At 38.9% G+C, this 13,738-nt stretch overlaps 1 protein-coding gene across 1 annotated transcript in view; it reads right to left on the bottom strand.

Annotated features, from left to right (window-relative positions):
• plek (pleckstrin) overlaps positions 1-13,738 on the bottom strand; it is a 63,802-nt gene that overhangs the window by 19,781 nt on the left and 30,283 nt on the right. Inside the window, exons 2-4 of the mRNA XM_073051252.1 lie at positions 13,371-13,526; positions 9,638-9,819; positions 5,179-5,270 (exon numbers count right to left, since the gene is read on the bottom strand). Of these exons, the coding sequence (XP_072907353.1) occupies positions 5,179-5,270; positions 9,638-9,819; positions 13,371-13,526 (430 nt within the window). The remainder of the gene's footprint in view (positions 1-5,178; positions 5,271-9,637; positions 9,820-13,370; positions 13,527-13,738) is intronic.

Raw genomic sequence — 13,738 nt, 5'->3', positions numbered from 1 at the left:
CCTGGGGTCCTTGGAGAAAGAATAAAATGGTCTTTGGCATCTGTGTAGTCATTATTAATGTAACTATGAAGCTCTGTTGCAATATAAGCTCCAGGCATGACTCTGGTTGGCTGATTAAAGCCCTATCCACCACCCCCCCCCCCCCCATTCTCCTCACCTACTCCATCACCCTACTTGGTTCAACAACACTATGGCCAAACTCCAAACAATCTTTTACCAGTGTGACTAAGGAGTCAGAGCATGGGACATTGATAGATCACTTTGCCGAGAATGAACAATGCAGTTCTCCGATTAAATTTATCTTCTAAACTCTTTTGTCTGTATGTGCTAGTGTTTAGAAAATAAATTTAACAGGGTATCTGCTTTCAGCTTTTCCATCATAGAAACTCTGAGGAATTGACATGCAGTTTGTTCATCATTTTAAGCCAGCTTTTTGTTGTTGGCTCATTGACCTATCAACGTCCCAGGCCTTAGTCCTTAGTCCTTATTCCTTAGTCAGACCTTGGCCTCACTTGAATGGCAATTCCCTCATGGTGCCCTGCCATAACTGAAGGACTTTGCCTTTGACTATTTACCCACTGCTTTTAATTGTTATTTCAAACAGAATGAGTCTGTCCATTTCAAAGTCCACGCATGGATCAACCAAGCCCGACACGTCGGAAAGAGAAACACTCATTTGACAACGAAGCAACTATTGATGGTGTTACAAGATGATCATGATACCTTTTTTCCTGCCTGATATCTACCTGGTTCTTGCAGCCACATCTGAGATGTCAGAAAAAAAAACTTGCAGCCATGCCAGATATGTCAGGAGGAATGTGCAACTGTTTCCTAGCCCTCTCAGCTGTGCTGGAAATTCCCAGGAGCATTAGGAGAACAACCAGAGAGCCACATGCAGTTTCAATATCACCAGGAGCCACATTTGCATCCTCTGTTTGTAATCATGCTTGCGTCATAAGCTGGAGTAACATTCAGATTCAGATTCAGTTTATTGTCATTTAGAAATCACAAATGCAATGCAGTTAAAAAATGAGACAATGTTCCTCCAGAATGATATCACAAAAGCATATGACAAAACAGACTACACCAGAAAATCCACGTAACATTTGGCAATCCCCAATCCAGAGTCCGGAGAGGCTGCTGCGTATTAATATCGAGCTACCATCTAGCGCATTCCCCGGAAAGGAGCTCCAAACCCACCAGACAAAAACAAGACCAAAAACTAAAGCTACAAGACCTGCACAAAACCACATAATTACAACATATAGTTACAACAGTGCAAACAATAGCATAATTGATAAAAAAAAAAGACTATGGGCACAGTAAAAATAGTCCAAGATGTTAAAGGACTGTAAGTTCAAAAGAAATCACCACAGTTTCCACAAGTCCCCAGGGTCCCGACAGACTCGCCATCCCACGCCGGTGGCTGAAGGGAATAACCCCGCTATGGACTTCCAAGGTGCCACCTGACTCAGCCTCGCAGACGCAGCACACAATGGAAGCTCCGTCGAAACCAGCCTCGCAGACACAGCACGCACCGAAAGTGACCTGAGACCATCGAACCTCCGAGCCTCCGACCATCCCCTCCGGCACAGCTTCTCCGAGCACCATCCTCTGCCGAGCATATTAAGACGCCCCCACCAATGGCCATCCACAACGCGACCCCGAGGACTGGGGGCCTGTTCTTCCCAGCAGAGTCTCAGACCTCACAGTAGCAGCAATGAAGAAGGTCTTCCTGGAATTTCCCGATGTTTCTCCGTGCTTCCACATCTGTTTTCAATCAAATATGATTGTGCACGGCACCCCACTTCACAAATAACAGATAATCAGTTCCGGAGTGGCCGCTGCAAGCTGTGTTGCGCCGCCATCTTGGATCTTGGAACATACAATCTTAATGGCATTAATATACTTATTTTTTTTATTTTTGATTAATATCTCCAAAACAAATAAATCTCAAACTCTTTAACATCTCTCTATTGGCCAGATGTCTTCACCAGACACTACTGTGACTGATTTGCTTAGCCCTGCCTCCTATAGGATATTCCTTCCATGGTTTCAGGATCAAATGGAAGTACATGTCACCTGTCAGCCCTTCAAAACTCCATCTTAAAACCCATTGACTTTCTCACCATTACAATAAAATGCTCTAATGATTTCAGTAAGCTCACTTCCTTTTGTTGTGGCCTAGACCATCGCCATCTATTTCTCTTGTCCAATTTCAGTATAAATACTACCTGCTATCCATCAGCATCTTGTTATTTATACAGTTCTATTTTTTTTTAAAGTATCTGATGACCACTCCTAATCACCCATGAACCATGTGGCTGAGGAGCCTTTTTTAAAAAAAAAGGGGACATTTAAGATTTAACTATGGTGTTCTTGAACATGCTTAGGTACAGAAAGCAGCTTAGTTCCTCCTAAAGACATTTCTTTCCCTAAAATATATTAATATACAAGCTTGGTCTTCATGCCAATCTTTGGCCTCTACTACTGGCTTACTTCTTTGTTCAAAATTTATTCAACTCACTGCATTTAAATTGTGATGATGGGATGTAAGCTCTTATCTCAGAGCCATCAGACCAACCTATGTACCAAAACAAAGACAAGAGTGGTAAGGGCTGAATTTTAGAGTGAGCTAGATAGACTGGCGATAATGTAAATGCTTAATGCATCTGGATGCCTGAAGATATCATTTAACTTCTTCACATTTGTTCCACGAATATAGTATACTGAAAAAAAAACTACTCTACCAGAGTCCTTGGAATAAAAATCCATGAGGCAGGGGTAGTTTGTTGCATAAAAGAGAATACCCAAACTCCATATTCAAGAATATGAAATTTCAACTTCTATTTCAGACCACAAGAGTTGACACTGGGTAGAAGAATTTAGCTGCATTGTGTACCACTTCCCCATGCTCCCATAAGTGCAGGCATTCAGAAACCACCTATGCATCCGTAAACAACTTGTCAGAAGCTCTTATCTGTATGACTGGAAGGTCTACAGTGCTATAGGTAAGTACTTCTCAGAAGAAGTTGCCAGGGAGCACCTCCTTCAACTTCATTAGCCTTTCAGGTGCAGGTATGGTCTTTTTCCACTTCTCTGCCTTGGTAACTTCCTGGACTTCTTCCAGTTTCTCTGGGGGTCCAAGATGAAGTGAGTCTGATGGGTCCCCAAAGAATAGGGGCAAAGTGTACCCAACATTGATGAAAAGTGTGCCCAACCCTGATGACTAAATTTGTGTGTTTCTATGTCAGGTGAACCCAATGTATATGAACACCAGGTACCATCATATACTGAGTTTCTACCTGTCCATGTGGTGTTGCGAGGATTTTTCGGGTCCTGTTACTGTGCAATGTTCCTATCAGCTGGACATGCTGCACTGGCTGTTATTTATGGAAGAGACGAGAGCATTCCTAACAATCAGAACTTTCCTATACAGATATCATATCACTCCCAAGGCACACTGAACTGAGTGGAGAAGAGTCAGCCAACTACATCTTTGCAGACTGTGGATTTGCTAAGAGTGTGTTGAGAAGGATGCAGTGGATACTCCTTGTACAATTGGAGTCTGTGTTCCAATTCATCCCCAGCAGCTGAGTAACAGAAGATTCTGATCTATGTACCATGAGATCCAAAATATACTGAGGGCCAAATCAGAGGCATTCAAGTCCGGTGACCAACAAAGTTACACGAGGTCCAGGTACGACTCGTCTTGGGCCCATCACTTAAGTGCAATTACAAAGAAAGCACTGCAGTGCCTCTACTTCCTTAGGAGTTTGCGAAGACTCAACATGACATCTAAAACTTCGGCAAGCTTCTATAGATTTGTAGTGGAGAGTATATTGACTGGCTGCAGCACAGCCTGTAATGGAAACATCAGTGCGCTTGAATGGAAAATTCTACAAAAAGCAGTGAATATGGCCCAGTCCATCACAATTAAAGCCCTCCCAGCCACTGAGCACATCTACATGAAAGAGTGTTGCAAGAAAGCAGCATCCATCATCAGGGACCTTAACCATCCAGGACATGCTCTGCTGCTATCAGGAGGAAGGTACAGGAGCCTCAGGACTTACACCACCGGTTCAGGAACAGGTGTTAACCCTCAGCCATCAGGCTCTTGAACCAAAGGGGATAATTTCACTCAACTTGGCCCATCATTGAAATGTTCCCACAACCAATGGATTCACTTTCAAAGACTCTTCATCTCATGTTTGTGATATTTATTGCTTATGTATTTATTATCATTATTTCCTCTTTTTGAAATTGTAGTTTGTTTTCTTCTGCACTCTGGTTAAGCACCCTAGTTGGGCAGTTTTTCATTGATTCTGTTACGGTTATTATTTTATAGATTTATTGAGTATGCTCACAAGAAAAAGAATCTCAGGTTTGTATATGTACTTTGAACTTTATTCCCAGAGTCATACACCAAGTGCTGCTGGAAGTTCATCCACTGAGTGGAAGACTGCCTGAGGACTGCGAAACAAGTTGACCTCCAGAGCAGTGAGTTGTTTGTTAGAGAATGGGGCTGACTGGACATGCCAGGCTATAGGAGTACCTGCTGTGAAATGCACTGAAGATCGGTGCAGCCAAAGCAAAGGCTCTTTGGGGAAGGGACACAGTCATTACTGCACATTGAGGGACTGAGTCAGGCAAGGAAGCCCCTCAAACAATGAAAGGATGAAACACCCCAGCGGGCCACATGATTATGGTGCTATGTTTTTTTTTAAAAAAAGCTTTTTTTATTACCGAATAAAGTGACCATTAATGGAATAAATGAATAAATAAATTTTAACATGAATAAAATCTATTTTCGTAATTTAAAAAAATCAGCCTCTCCATGTTCCCCTGTACCCCTTCAGTAAAGATTATCTTTAAATCTTTAATATTCTTTCAGTAATGAGCTGCAGTAATGGCTGCTTGCACTGTGGCTTATCTCTTGGCAGGTGACAGATCACAGCTTCTGTTCTACACATTGAGAACTGCAAGAACCTGTGGGGAGTCCTACACGGACGCCACAATGTTAGTTTCAGTGGAGCTTTACATAAGGAAATATGGCAATACAGTCCTTTGTAACTTTGTATTAAAATTCTGTCTCTTTCTCAAGCAGCAGTAGAATGAATCACACTATTTCAACACAATAAAAACCCTTAGGAGGCAATTTCTAGCACACATATTCACCTGCAAAACAGTGATTGAAGGTTTTCTTCTCCTTTTGTAATTTAAGTTCTTTCACTCCAGTTTCAGGGTCTTTCATAGAGAGGTATAAAGCACTAAATGGAGGGGAAAACAAAGTTTCTAGAATTATAGCCTGCTTTTTTGTTGCAGCAAAATTAGAACACAAATTAGAAAACATTCTTAGAAAGATAATCGATACATTTAAAATTGCACTTGAAAACTAAGCACTTGTGCTCCTTGATCCCTCTGTTCCATCACATTCCTCAGAGCTCTACCATTCAATGTATAAATCCTAACTTGGTTTGATTTCCATATATGCAATACCTCACATTTATCTAGATTGAAATCCTTTTGCCAAAGATCAGCTCACAAACCTCGTTAATCAAGATCTCCTGTAGTTTTTCATAATCTTCTACACTATCTACACTGCCAATTATTTCCGTTCATCTTCAAGCTTCCTCATCATTGTATGCTCACATCCACATCTCTCTCAATGTGTTTTATAGACTGCTTTAATACTACATCTTGCTGAATGGCCTGAGTAATTAATTTGCAGATTTAATTCTTACTTTCCTAAATTATTGTGTGGTATACGTATGTTAAGTGTAATACTGTGCTCTACACCCTGGCCTGGATAAACATTGTTTTGTTTGATGGTATACCTGTATATAGTTAAATGACAATAAACTTGATTTGACTTAAAACCATATAACAATTACAGCACGGAAACAGGCCATCTCGGCCCTTCTAGTCCATGCGGAACGCTTACTCTCACCTAGTCCCACCGACCTGCACTCGGCCCATAACCTTCCTTGATTGGACTTGACTAACCTCACTGACTGTTATTAGGAAATTTTCATTCACAAGCTACATCTAACATTGACAATTAAAGTTCCATTAAATTAACTTGGAACTTTCATCCTTAATATCAGCTAAATCATGTAGTAATCTGGATGGTGCATCACATTTGAACAAAAAACAATTAAGTAATGTCAAATTCATTATATTGTTATCACTTGCTGCCCAGTGTGGTCTGTCACACTGCACCTCAGAGACTCATAGTGGCATTAGAGTTGTGCAGCGCAGAAACAGGCTCTTCATCCTACCATACCTTGTCTATTCAAGTACCTGTCCAAATTTCCCTTCATCATAGTCATTCTACCTGGTTCTACCACCTCCTCTGGCAACGTGTTCTGGATATTGAACATTCTCAGTGTAAAAATAACATCCCTTAAATCGCCTTTAAAACTAATAAGTCTCACAAACCTCTTACTTTTAAAACCCCTATCATGGGGAAAAAGGTTCTGCCTTATCAATACCTCTATTAATTTTAAATACCTCTAACCAGTCACCTCCCAACCTCTTTTACTTTGGAAAAACAAGCCCAGCCTATCCAGTTTCTCCCATAATTAAAGTCCTCTAATCTATAAAACATCTTGGTGAATCTCCTCTGATCTCTTTCCAGCACAACCACATCCTTCCTATATTATGGCAACCAAAAACTGCAAACAATGCTCCAAGTCTAAACATTGTTACATTTAATCTGCAATACAGTGTCCCAACATTTATATTGTAGATCCCAAGTGATAAAGCAAGCATGAATCTTCACCACCCAATTTTAATTTAAAAAAATTAAAATGGGGAATTAGGGTTGATGGTCAAGGTAGACACAGTAGGCTGAGGAGTCTATTTTCATGATGATTAAGCCTATCTGATTATGACTTATGCATCCAGCAAATCCACGCTGATTGTGTTTGAGATGACATTTGCCAAAATAGTGTGCTTCCTGTATGTTTGCCCTTCAACTTGTTATTTGGTACAGAATTGCACTGTCTGCCTTGCTATAATTCTTCTTTGAAAACTAGTCCATGCAGCTTTATAAAACAGTGGAAATAGTTGATGGAATTCTTCATGCTCCATAACTTAGTCAAGTAGAACTGACATAAAAAGGATTTACACAACCTCCTTTTGGAAGACTGAATGTTATTCTGCTGTTTTTTTGCACTGATTGAACGAGGAAAGAACAATGTTCTCACTGTATATTACTGATGTCTTCCTGAACTTCTTTGTTTAACTTTTACGAAGCCTTGCGACTAATAGTAATATTGATCCCTGGACCCTGAATATTGTTGGTACTTTGGCAATTCTACTTATAATTACAGTCACAAGATGTGGGAGTTTCAAACAAGGGGTTGTTTTAACAACAAGGACCTCAGAATACAATCTATAAATACTTGTGATGACCGCTCTACATCCTTTACCCATAAGACCTATTTACATTGTCATATACAAATATAATTCAGTAACATGTCTCATGATGTACTTTCATAGATTGAATAGCAAGTTAAAGATATTTTTCTCGGGTTAAAGTAGCTGGACTTTTGAGGTCAAGAGAGTGGAACTTCCCCAGTGCAATGGCTTTTCCACTTCAAAAACTCTCCTGCACAGGTTTCCTGTCATCATTGGACATGATGACAACCACCGCCATTGGGGCAGTGATATTTTCTGTTGGACATCTACTGAGAGAATAGAGTTGAAATATGGAATGAATATCATCAATTTCACAGCAAAGTTTAAAGGAGAAGCTGGTAAGATTAAAATAAAGAAATAATGTAAGATGTCAGAAGTTGAGTAGATAATTGTGTTCTTGAGAGTGGTATTAATATATCCCTAATCAATGCTTAATTCCATTTTTCTGCACAGATATGATTGTTATACTGAGTCAAACAGAATTGAAGTCATGGAAATTTTTGACAAATAGTATGATGGGGTAGCATAACACAGAAGAAGGCCATTTAACTCAGCTATATCGAAACTTTCAAACAGCAATCTAGTTAGTCCAAATCAGAATTAACATTTCAGGTCAAAAGCCCTCTATCATAACTGGGTCTGATAAAGTCTGTCAATGAGTCATCAACCTGAGACATTCCTATGAAACTGGATTCTAGGGAAACTGCAGTTAGTGAAGAACAGTAATAAGATTTCACAGACAATGACTTCAACAATGCATGCTTAGCCCACAGTCTACATTCATGACTGTGTGGCTAAACAAAGCTCAAACGTCATCTATAAAGTCACTGATGATATCGTTGCTGTTTGTAGAATCTCAGATGGTAACGATAAGGTGTACAGGAGTGAGATAGTTTGGCTGATTGTATGGTGTCAAAGCCACAACCTCCCACGTAATGTCAATGAGACCAAGAAACTGATTATGGACTTGAGGAATGAGAAATTGGGAGAACACACAATAGTCTTCTTTCAGGGGTTACTGGTGGAAAGGGTGAGCAGCTTTAAGTCCTGGAAATCAACATCTCAGAGAGCAAATAGACTCTGACCATCTGCCTTATTCATACCCCTAATGAGCATGTAAACTACCGTGCAGTAGCCTTCATTCTCCAGCACCCCAGAGAAGAAAGATCCAGTGTGACTAATCTTTCCCTATGCAGTACTCCTTTCACCCCCCCCCATTCCCGAAGTTAATTAAAACTCCCTTTTTTTGCTGACATTGAGAGAAAGATTGTTGTCATGGCACCCTGTAACTGGGCTCTCTATCTCCTTCCTGTACTCTGACTCAACATTATTTGAATATGGCTCATATGGTGCTATCATCTGTGAACTTCTACATGGAGTTAGAACATAATCAGGCTGTGCAATGATGAGGGCACCATGATTCAAGTTTAATGTCATTCCCAGTACCCAGTGTAAAGCAGAACAAAGCAGTTCTACTCTGGATCTGATGCAGCACAAAAAGTCACAATAAGATCAAGAACACAATAAAAAAAAAACACAATAAACATACATAAAACACAATAAGGAGTAGAGTAAGGGGCCGACCTTCATTGATTCAACCTCTGTCTGGTTCGGAAATTGCAAGTCATCCTGACCACAAGTCCCTACAAAGGATTGTGAGGACTGCTGAGAGAATCATTGGGGTCTCTTTTCCACCCATTAGAGTTATTTATCAGGAGCTCTGTGTACACAGGGCATTTAGCATTGTCAATGATCTCTCCCATCCATCCAGCAATCTCTTTAACCCCACCCCAAATCCACCCCCCCACCCCCCCACCACAAGGCAGTACCATAGCATTAGGATGGGAAAGCTTCTTTCTCCCAGTCTTAGGTCTACTGAACTCCCTGTCAGCAAGTAAGAATCACATCATATGGTCTCATCGTATATGAAGAGCCAGTAGTATTGTGACGCTGATTTTTAACTTGTATTATATATGAAGCTTATTATTTGTGAATTTACTAGTGGTAATATTGCTTTATGTGTTAGGTATGTGAGTTATAAGTTCCTTGGCCCGATTGGTGTTATACATGTGTACATTTGAATGACAATAAACTGAACTTGAACATGATTTCTCATTATAGTGATTCAGTTTAATAATAGATCAAACGCTCCGTCTCACAAAACAGACCAAGTACATAAAAACAAAGAAAATGGATCTGCCAAATTTCTTACCCCAAATTTATATCTGTTGGCAACCTGATAGACTTTCTAGTCGACTTTCGTGCAAATTTCTGACCACCTTCAATAAACTGAATGGCCCTCTTCATGTCTTTCACCCAGGCATCACGTTCCTCAAGGTGTGAAGCTTGCAGGTAATGGTCCTGATTCTTTGCTGTACGCAACTTGAAAACAAACTAAGAATAAAAGAGATATGGTTTTTAAAAATATACTGTATAAAGGGGCATAATCAATTGCAAAGCACAATACACAGACAAAACCTTTATGCCACAGAATATTTTTTTAAATTTCTATGCACGAGTTCCCGTGATCTGGAATATATTAGCAGAAATAGATTCAATGGGAACTTGATAAAACTGGCAATACATTTGAAAAAGAAAATTTTGCTGGGGGAAAAGAGGAGGAGTGAAAGAGTAAATTGAGGACCCACAAAAGATAGGGAAGTTGGGCTACCTTTTCTTTGTTATGAATGCATGACTCTGTAACCTTGAGTCCTATTTACCTACATTCAATAAATTAATTAAATATTTGTGTATAAAAGAACTGTAATTGATTATGATAGAACACCTCTACATACAGTGCCTACTTTATTTGGTACAGGGGGCATCCCATCCAGTTCAGGGTTCTAAGTGTTGTATATTTAGAAATGGCCTTCTGCACAGCACTGTCATTATGCATGGTTATTTGAGTTACTGTCCCCATCCTGTCAGCTTCAACCAGTCTGACCATTCTCTTCAGAACTCTCTGATTAATAAGATGTTTTTGCGGACAGGAGTCACGCTCACTGGAGGTTTCTTCACTTTAATGCACTGTTCTCTGTAAACTCAAGTGACTGTTGTGCATGAAAATCCCAGGAGATCAGCAGTTCCTGAGATACTCAAACCACCCCATCTGGCACCAACAATCATTCCACATTCAAAATTGGTTAGGTCACGTTTCTTCCTCGTTCTGCTGCTTGTTCTGTACAACAACTGAACCTCTTGACCAAATCTGCATGCTATTCTGCATTGAGTTGCTGTCATATGATTAGATATTTGCATTAACAAGCTGGTGTACAAAAGTACCCAATAACGTGGGCACTAAGTGTCCTTGGGCTCACTTATTGTTAAATCTTCCTTATAGAAAATCATTTGAACCTTAGGCTTTTTAAATATCAGTTATAACTATGTATTTTAATGATATGACAGTAAGACTTAACTGTGTCACATGCAACTTAATTCCAAAACTATGCTATTCACTGACTAAGATAAATTTAGTTTCAGTTTCAGCCTGTAGCACTTCTCTGGAACTCTAGTCTTAGCTAAAATATATTTTAAATGGAAACTTGAATCAACTTCTTGTTTCAACAATTTTTTGGCATAATTGTTGTCACTTCTACATTAAGTCTACACTTTTGTTTCCCACATTTAATACACATTTCAGCCTTTATTGCAAATTGATCTTGAAAAGAAAAGTATAGTTCAAATGCTTTCAAAAGGCAATCAGGGCAGAGAGAAAAAGGAAAGAAAAATGAAGCAGCTAGAAGGGGAAAATATACACCAAACGAATTTGATAAAATAGGTTTTTAATAATATTATATTGTCTACATAATTCAGTTCAATAAATATTATGCTTGAACAGCATCAGTACTTCATTAGCTTTTATTTCCAACATCTTCAAACATTGCGCTTTAATCCTAGAAGCAATGTTACTTACCATAACAACTCTTTGTTTTGAACTGTAGTCTTAAATCTTGCATATAAGCAATGCCAAATCTTTTTTAAAATATGCAGGGTTGCAGGAAAAATAAAGTGATTTGTGGGACTAAATTGGCAAATCATTCAAAGGGTCAGCATGGTTTGATGGGTCAAATGTTTTCCTTTTGTGCTACATGATATCCCATAGCCTACACATTTAAATATATAACAGTCATAACACAAAAAACGTGCAGGAGCCAGTTGTATGTATTGAGGATGAAAGTAAATATTTTCAAAACCTAAAATCTGAAACTACATTTGATCATTGATGATAACTCCTAATCCTCCTAAAGTAACAGTAACCAAATCTCAGTTAATATATGTAAAGCCATATTCTGATTAACATTCCGGTTCCAATCCATAGGATATGCGCAATTCTTACTAATTATTTTCATTCAAACCCATGCCTTCAGTGTTTTAATGGACACCATTACAAAATTTACTAAAATATTATTATAGCCAATGATAGCTGTTCATCAATTGTTTATTGCCCTTCTCAAAAGGTTATCTTCCAGCAATAGTTTAGGACAACTATGAATCTGGTATTTTGGGCAACGAGCACCGGCTGTGGAGTTGTGAGCCTAGATTTTACCAAGAGTTTCAATGATGTTGAAGATTAAACCTTGAAGAGCTCTAAAAATAAAGGAGGAAATTTAAAATCAAGACATTACTTAACCCGGGCAGCAGAGGCTGATGTCAAATGGAACTTGCTGTAAGTTATTAAACAGGCTTTTGGACAACCTCAAGTCATGGAGGGTTGAAAGAAAGAGTTCAGCTAGAAATGTTTGGAACTAAGCCAGTCTAGAGAGGCAAACAGACATTTCACCTGCTGATGCCCTGAATTGGAGCAAAAATCATCAATGTTAACATAGCAAAAAAATTATCAGAGTAACAGTTCATTTTTTCCTGATGAAATCTCATCAAAATGAAACATTAAATCTCATCACAGATGCAGCTTAACCTGTTGAGTATTAAAAGGTTGTTCTGCTTTATTTCAGATTTCCAGCAACAGAAGTAATTTGTATTATTGATGATGCATGTATGTAGCTTGAAGCTCATCACCGAGTTGAAAACCAGATTTCAAACCATCTATTTCAGTCTCAAACAGTTGCCATGGAGTTGTTGGCGAAAGATCAGATTGCCAATGTTAATAATCTTCCTCTTTACAGCTTCCGAGACATCCAACTTATCTGCAAACTTAGCTTATTGACAGCCTGACACTTGTACTGAGATAGTCAGCTGAATTTTAACATGGATTGGAACAGGGGGCTCATCTGCAGTAATGGTCATTAACAATTCATATTGTACACTTAGCAGACACCTTCCATCTAGTCAGTAGCTCCAAACATATCAAATTGTTGTTGTAACCTGCTTCCAAAATCCACTTTCTTGCACTTTAATTGAACCATATTTTGGAATTAGAATGGATTCATAATTGTCACGTGTACCAAAATACAGCAAAAATCTTGCCTTGCGTACTGGTCATATATGTACAATAGATCTGATCCTAACGCAGTGCATTGAGGAACACAAGATAAAACAATAACAATGCAGAATAAATTATAACATCTACAGAGGAAGTGAAGTGCAGGTAGGCAATAAGGTGCAAGATCATAACAAGGTACATTGTGAGGTCGAGCCCATTTTATCATACTAGGAAATTATTTAATAGTCTTACAACAACAGGGTACAAGGTGCCCCTGGGGCTGGTGGTACCTGCTTTCAGGCTATTGCACCTTCTGTCAATGAAAGAGGGAAAAGGAAGGATGTACAGAAAAATTAGAGAAAATAATTAAGAAAATAACAAATTCTGCTGCAAAAATGGAACACTTTTGGCACTGCCAATTACAACTGAATTTTTAAACACATAAACAGAATGAAGCACAAATTTAATTTACTCTTAAATTATACATTCTTATTCTTGTATATTAATAACTGGCTCCTACTTACAACCAAGCACAGAATTTCAGTTAACAATTGGATTTACACACCGCTCTTTTGCTGTAGTCCTGACATGGGGATACAACTGAACTCCCCTTCAAGGGAAAGACACCCTTCGGACTCCCATCAGTTTTTTTACTGTAAACCTCAATTGAATCTTCTAAAAGAACTGCCCAAACAGCTTTCCAAGAGTTGAACACAGTCCCCTGTAATGAAAATAAAAGATGCATATTAGGAAGCAATATTGCACTACAGTGTCTTTCCAGTAGGACATTTAAATATCAACACTGATGAATCCTTTACATAGCATTTTGATTTATCTCAGAATTAAGTACATCTGTTGTAACATCAAAGTAGTGTAAATTACATGGAGCCACAGATTTGCGTTGGGGAAGTGATAAGTAGAAAGCGCAGCCTA

This window comes from Hemitrygon akajei, chromosome 7 (assembly GCF_048418815.1).
Source record: "Hemitrygon akajei chromosome 7, sHemAka1.3, whole genome shotgun sequence".
Classification (NCBI taxonomy): Eukaryota; Metazoa; Chordata; class Chondrichthyes; order Myliobatiformes; family Dasyatidae; genus Hemitrygon; species Hemitrygon akajei.
This window is presented reverse-complemented; position numbering and strand designations above follow the sequence as displayed.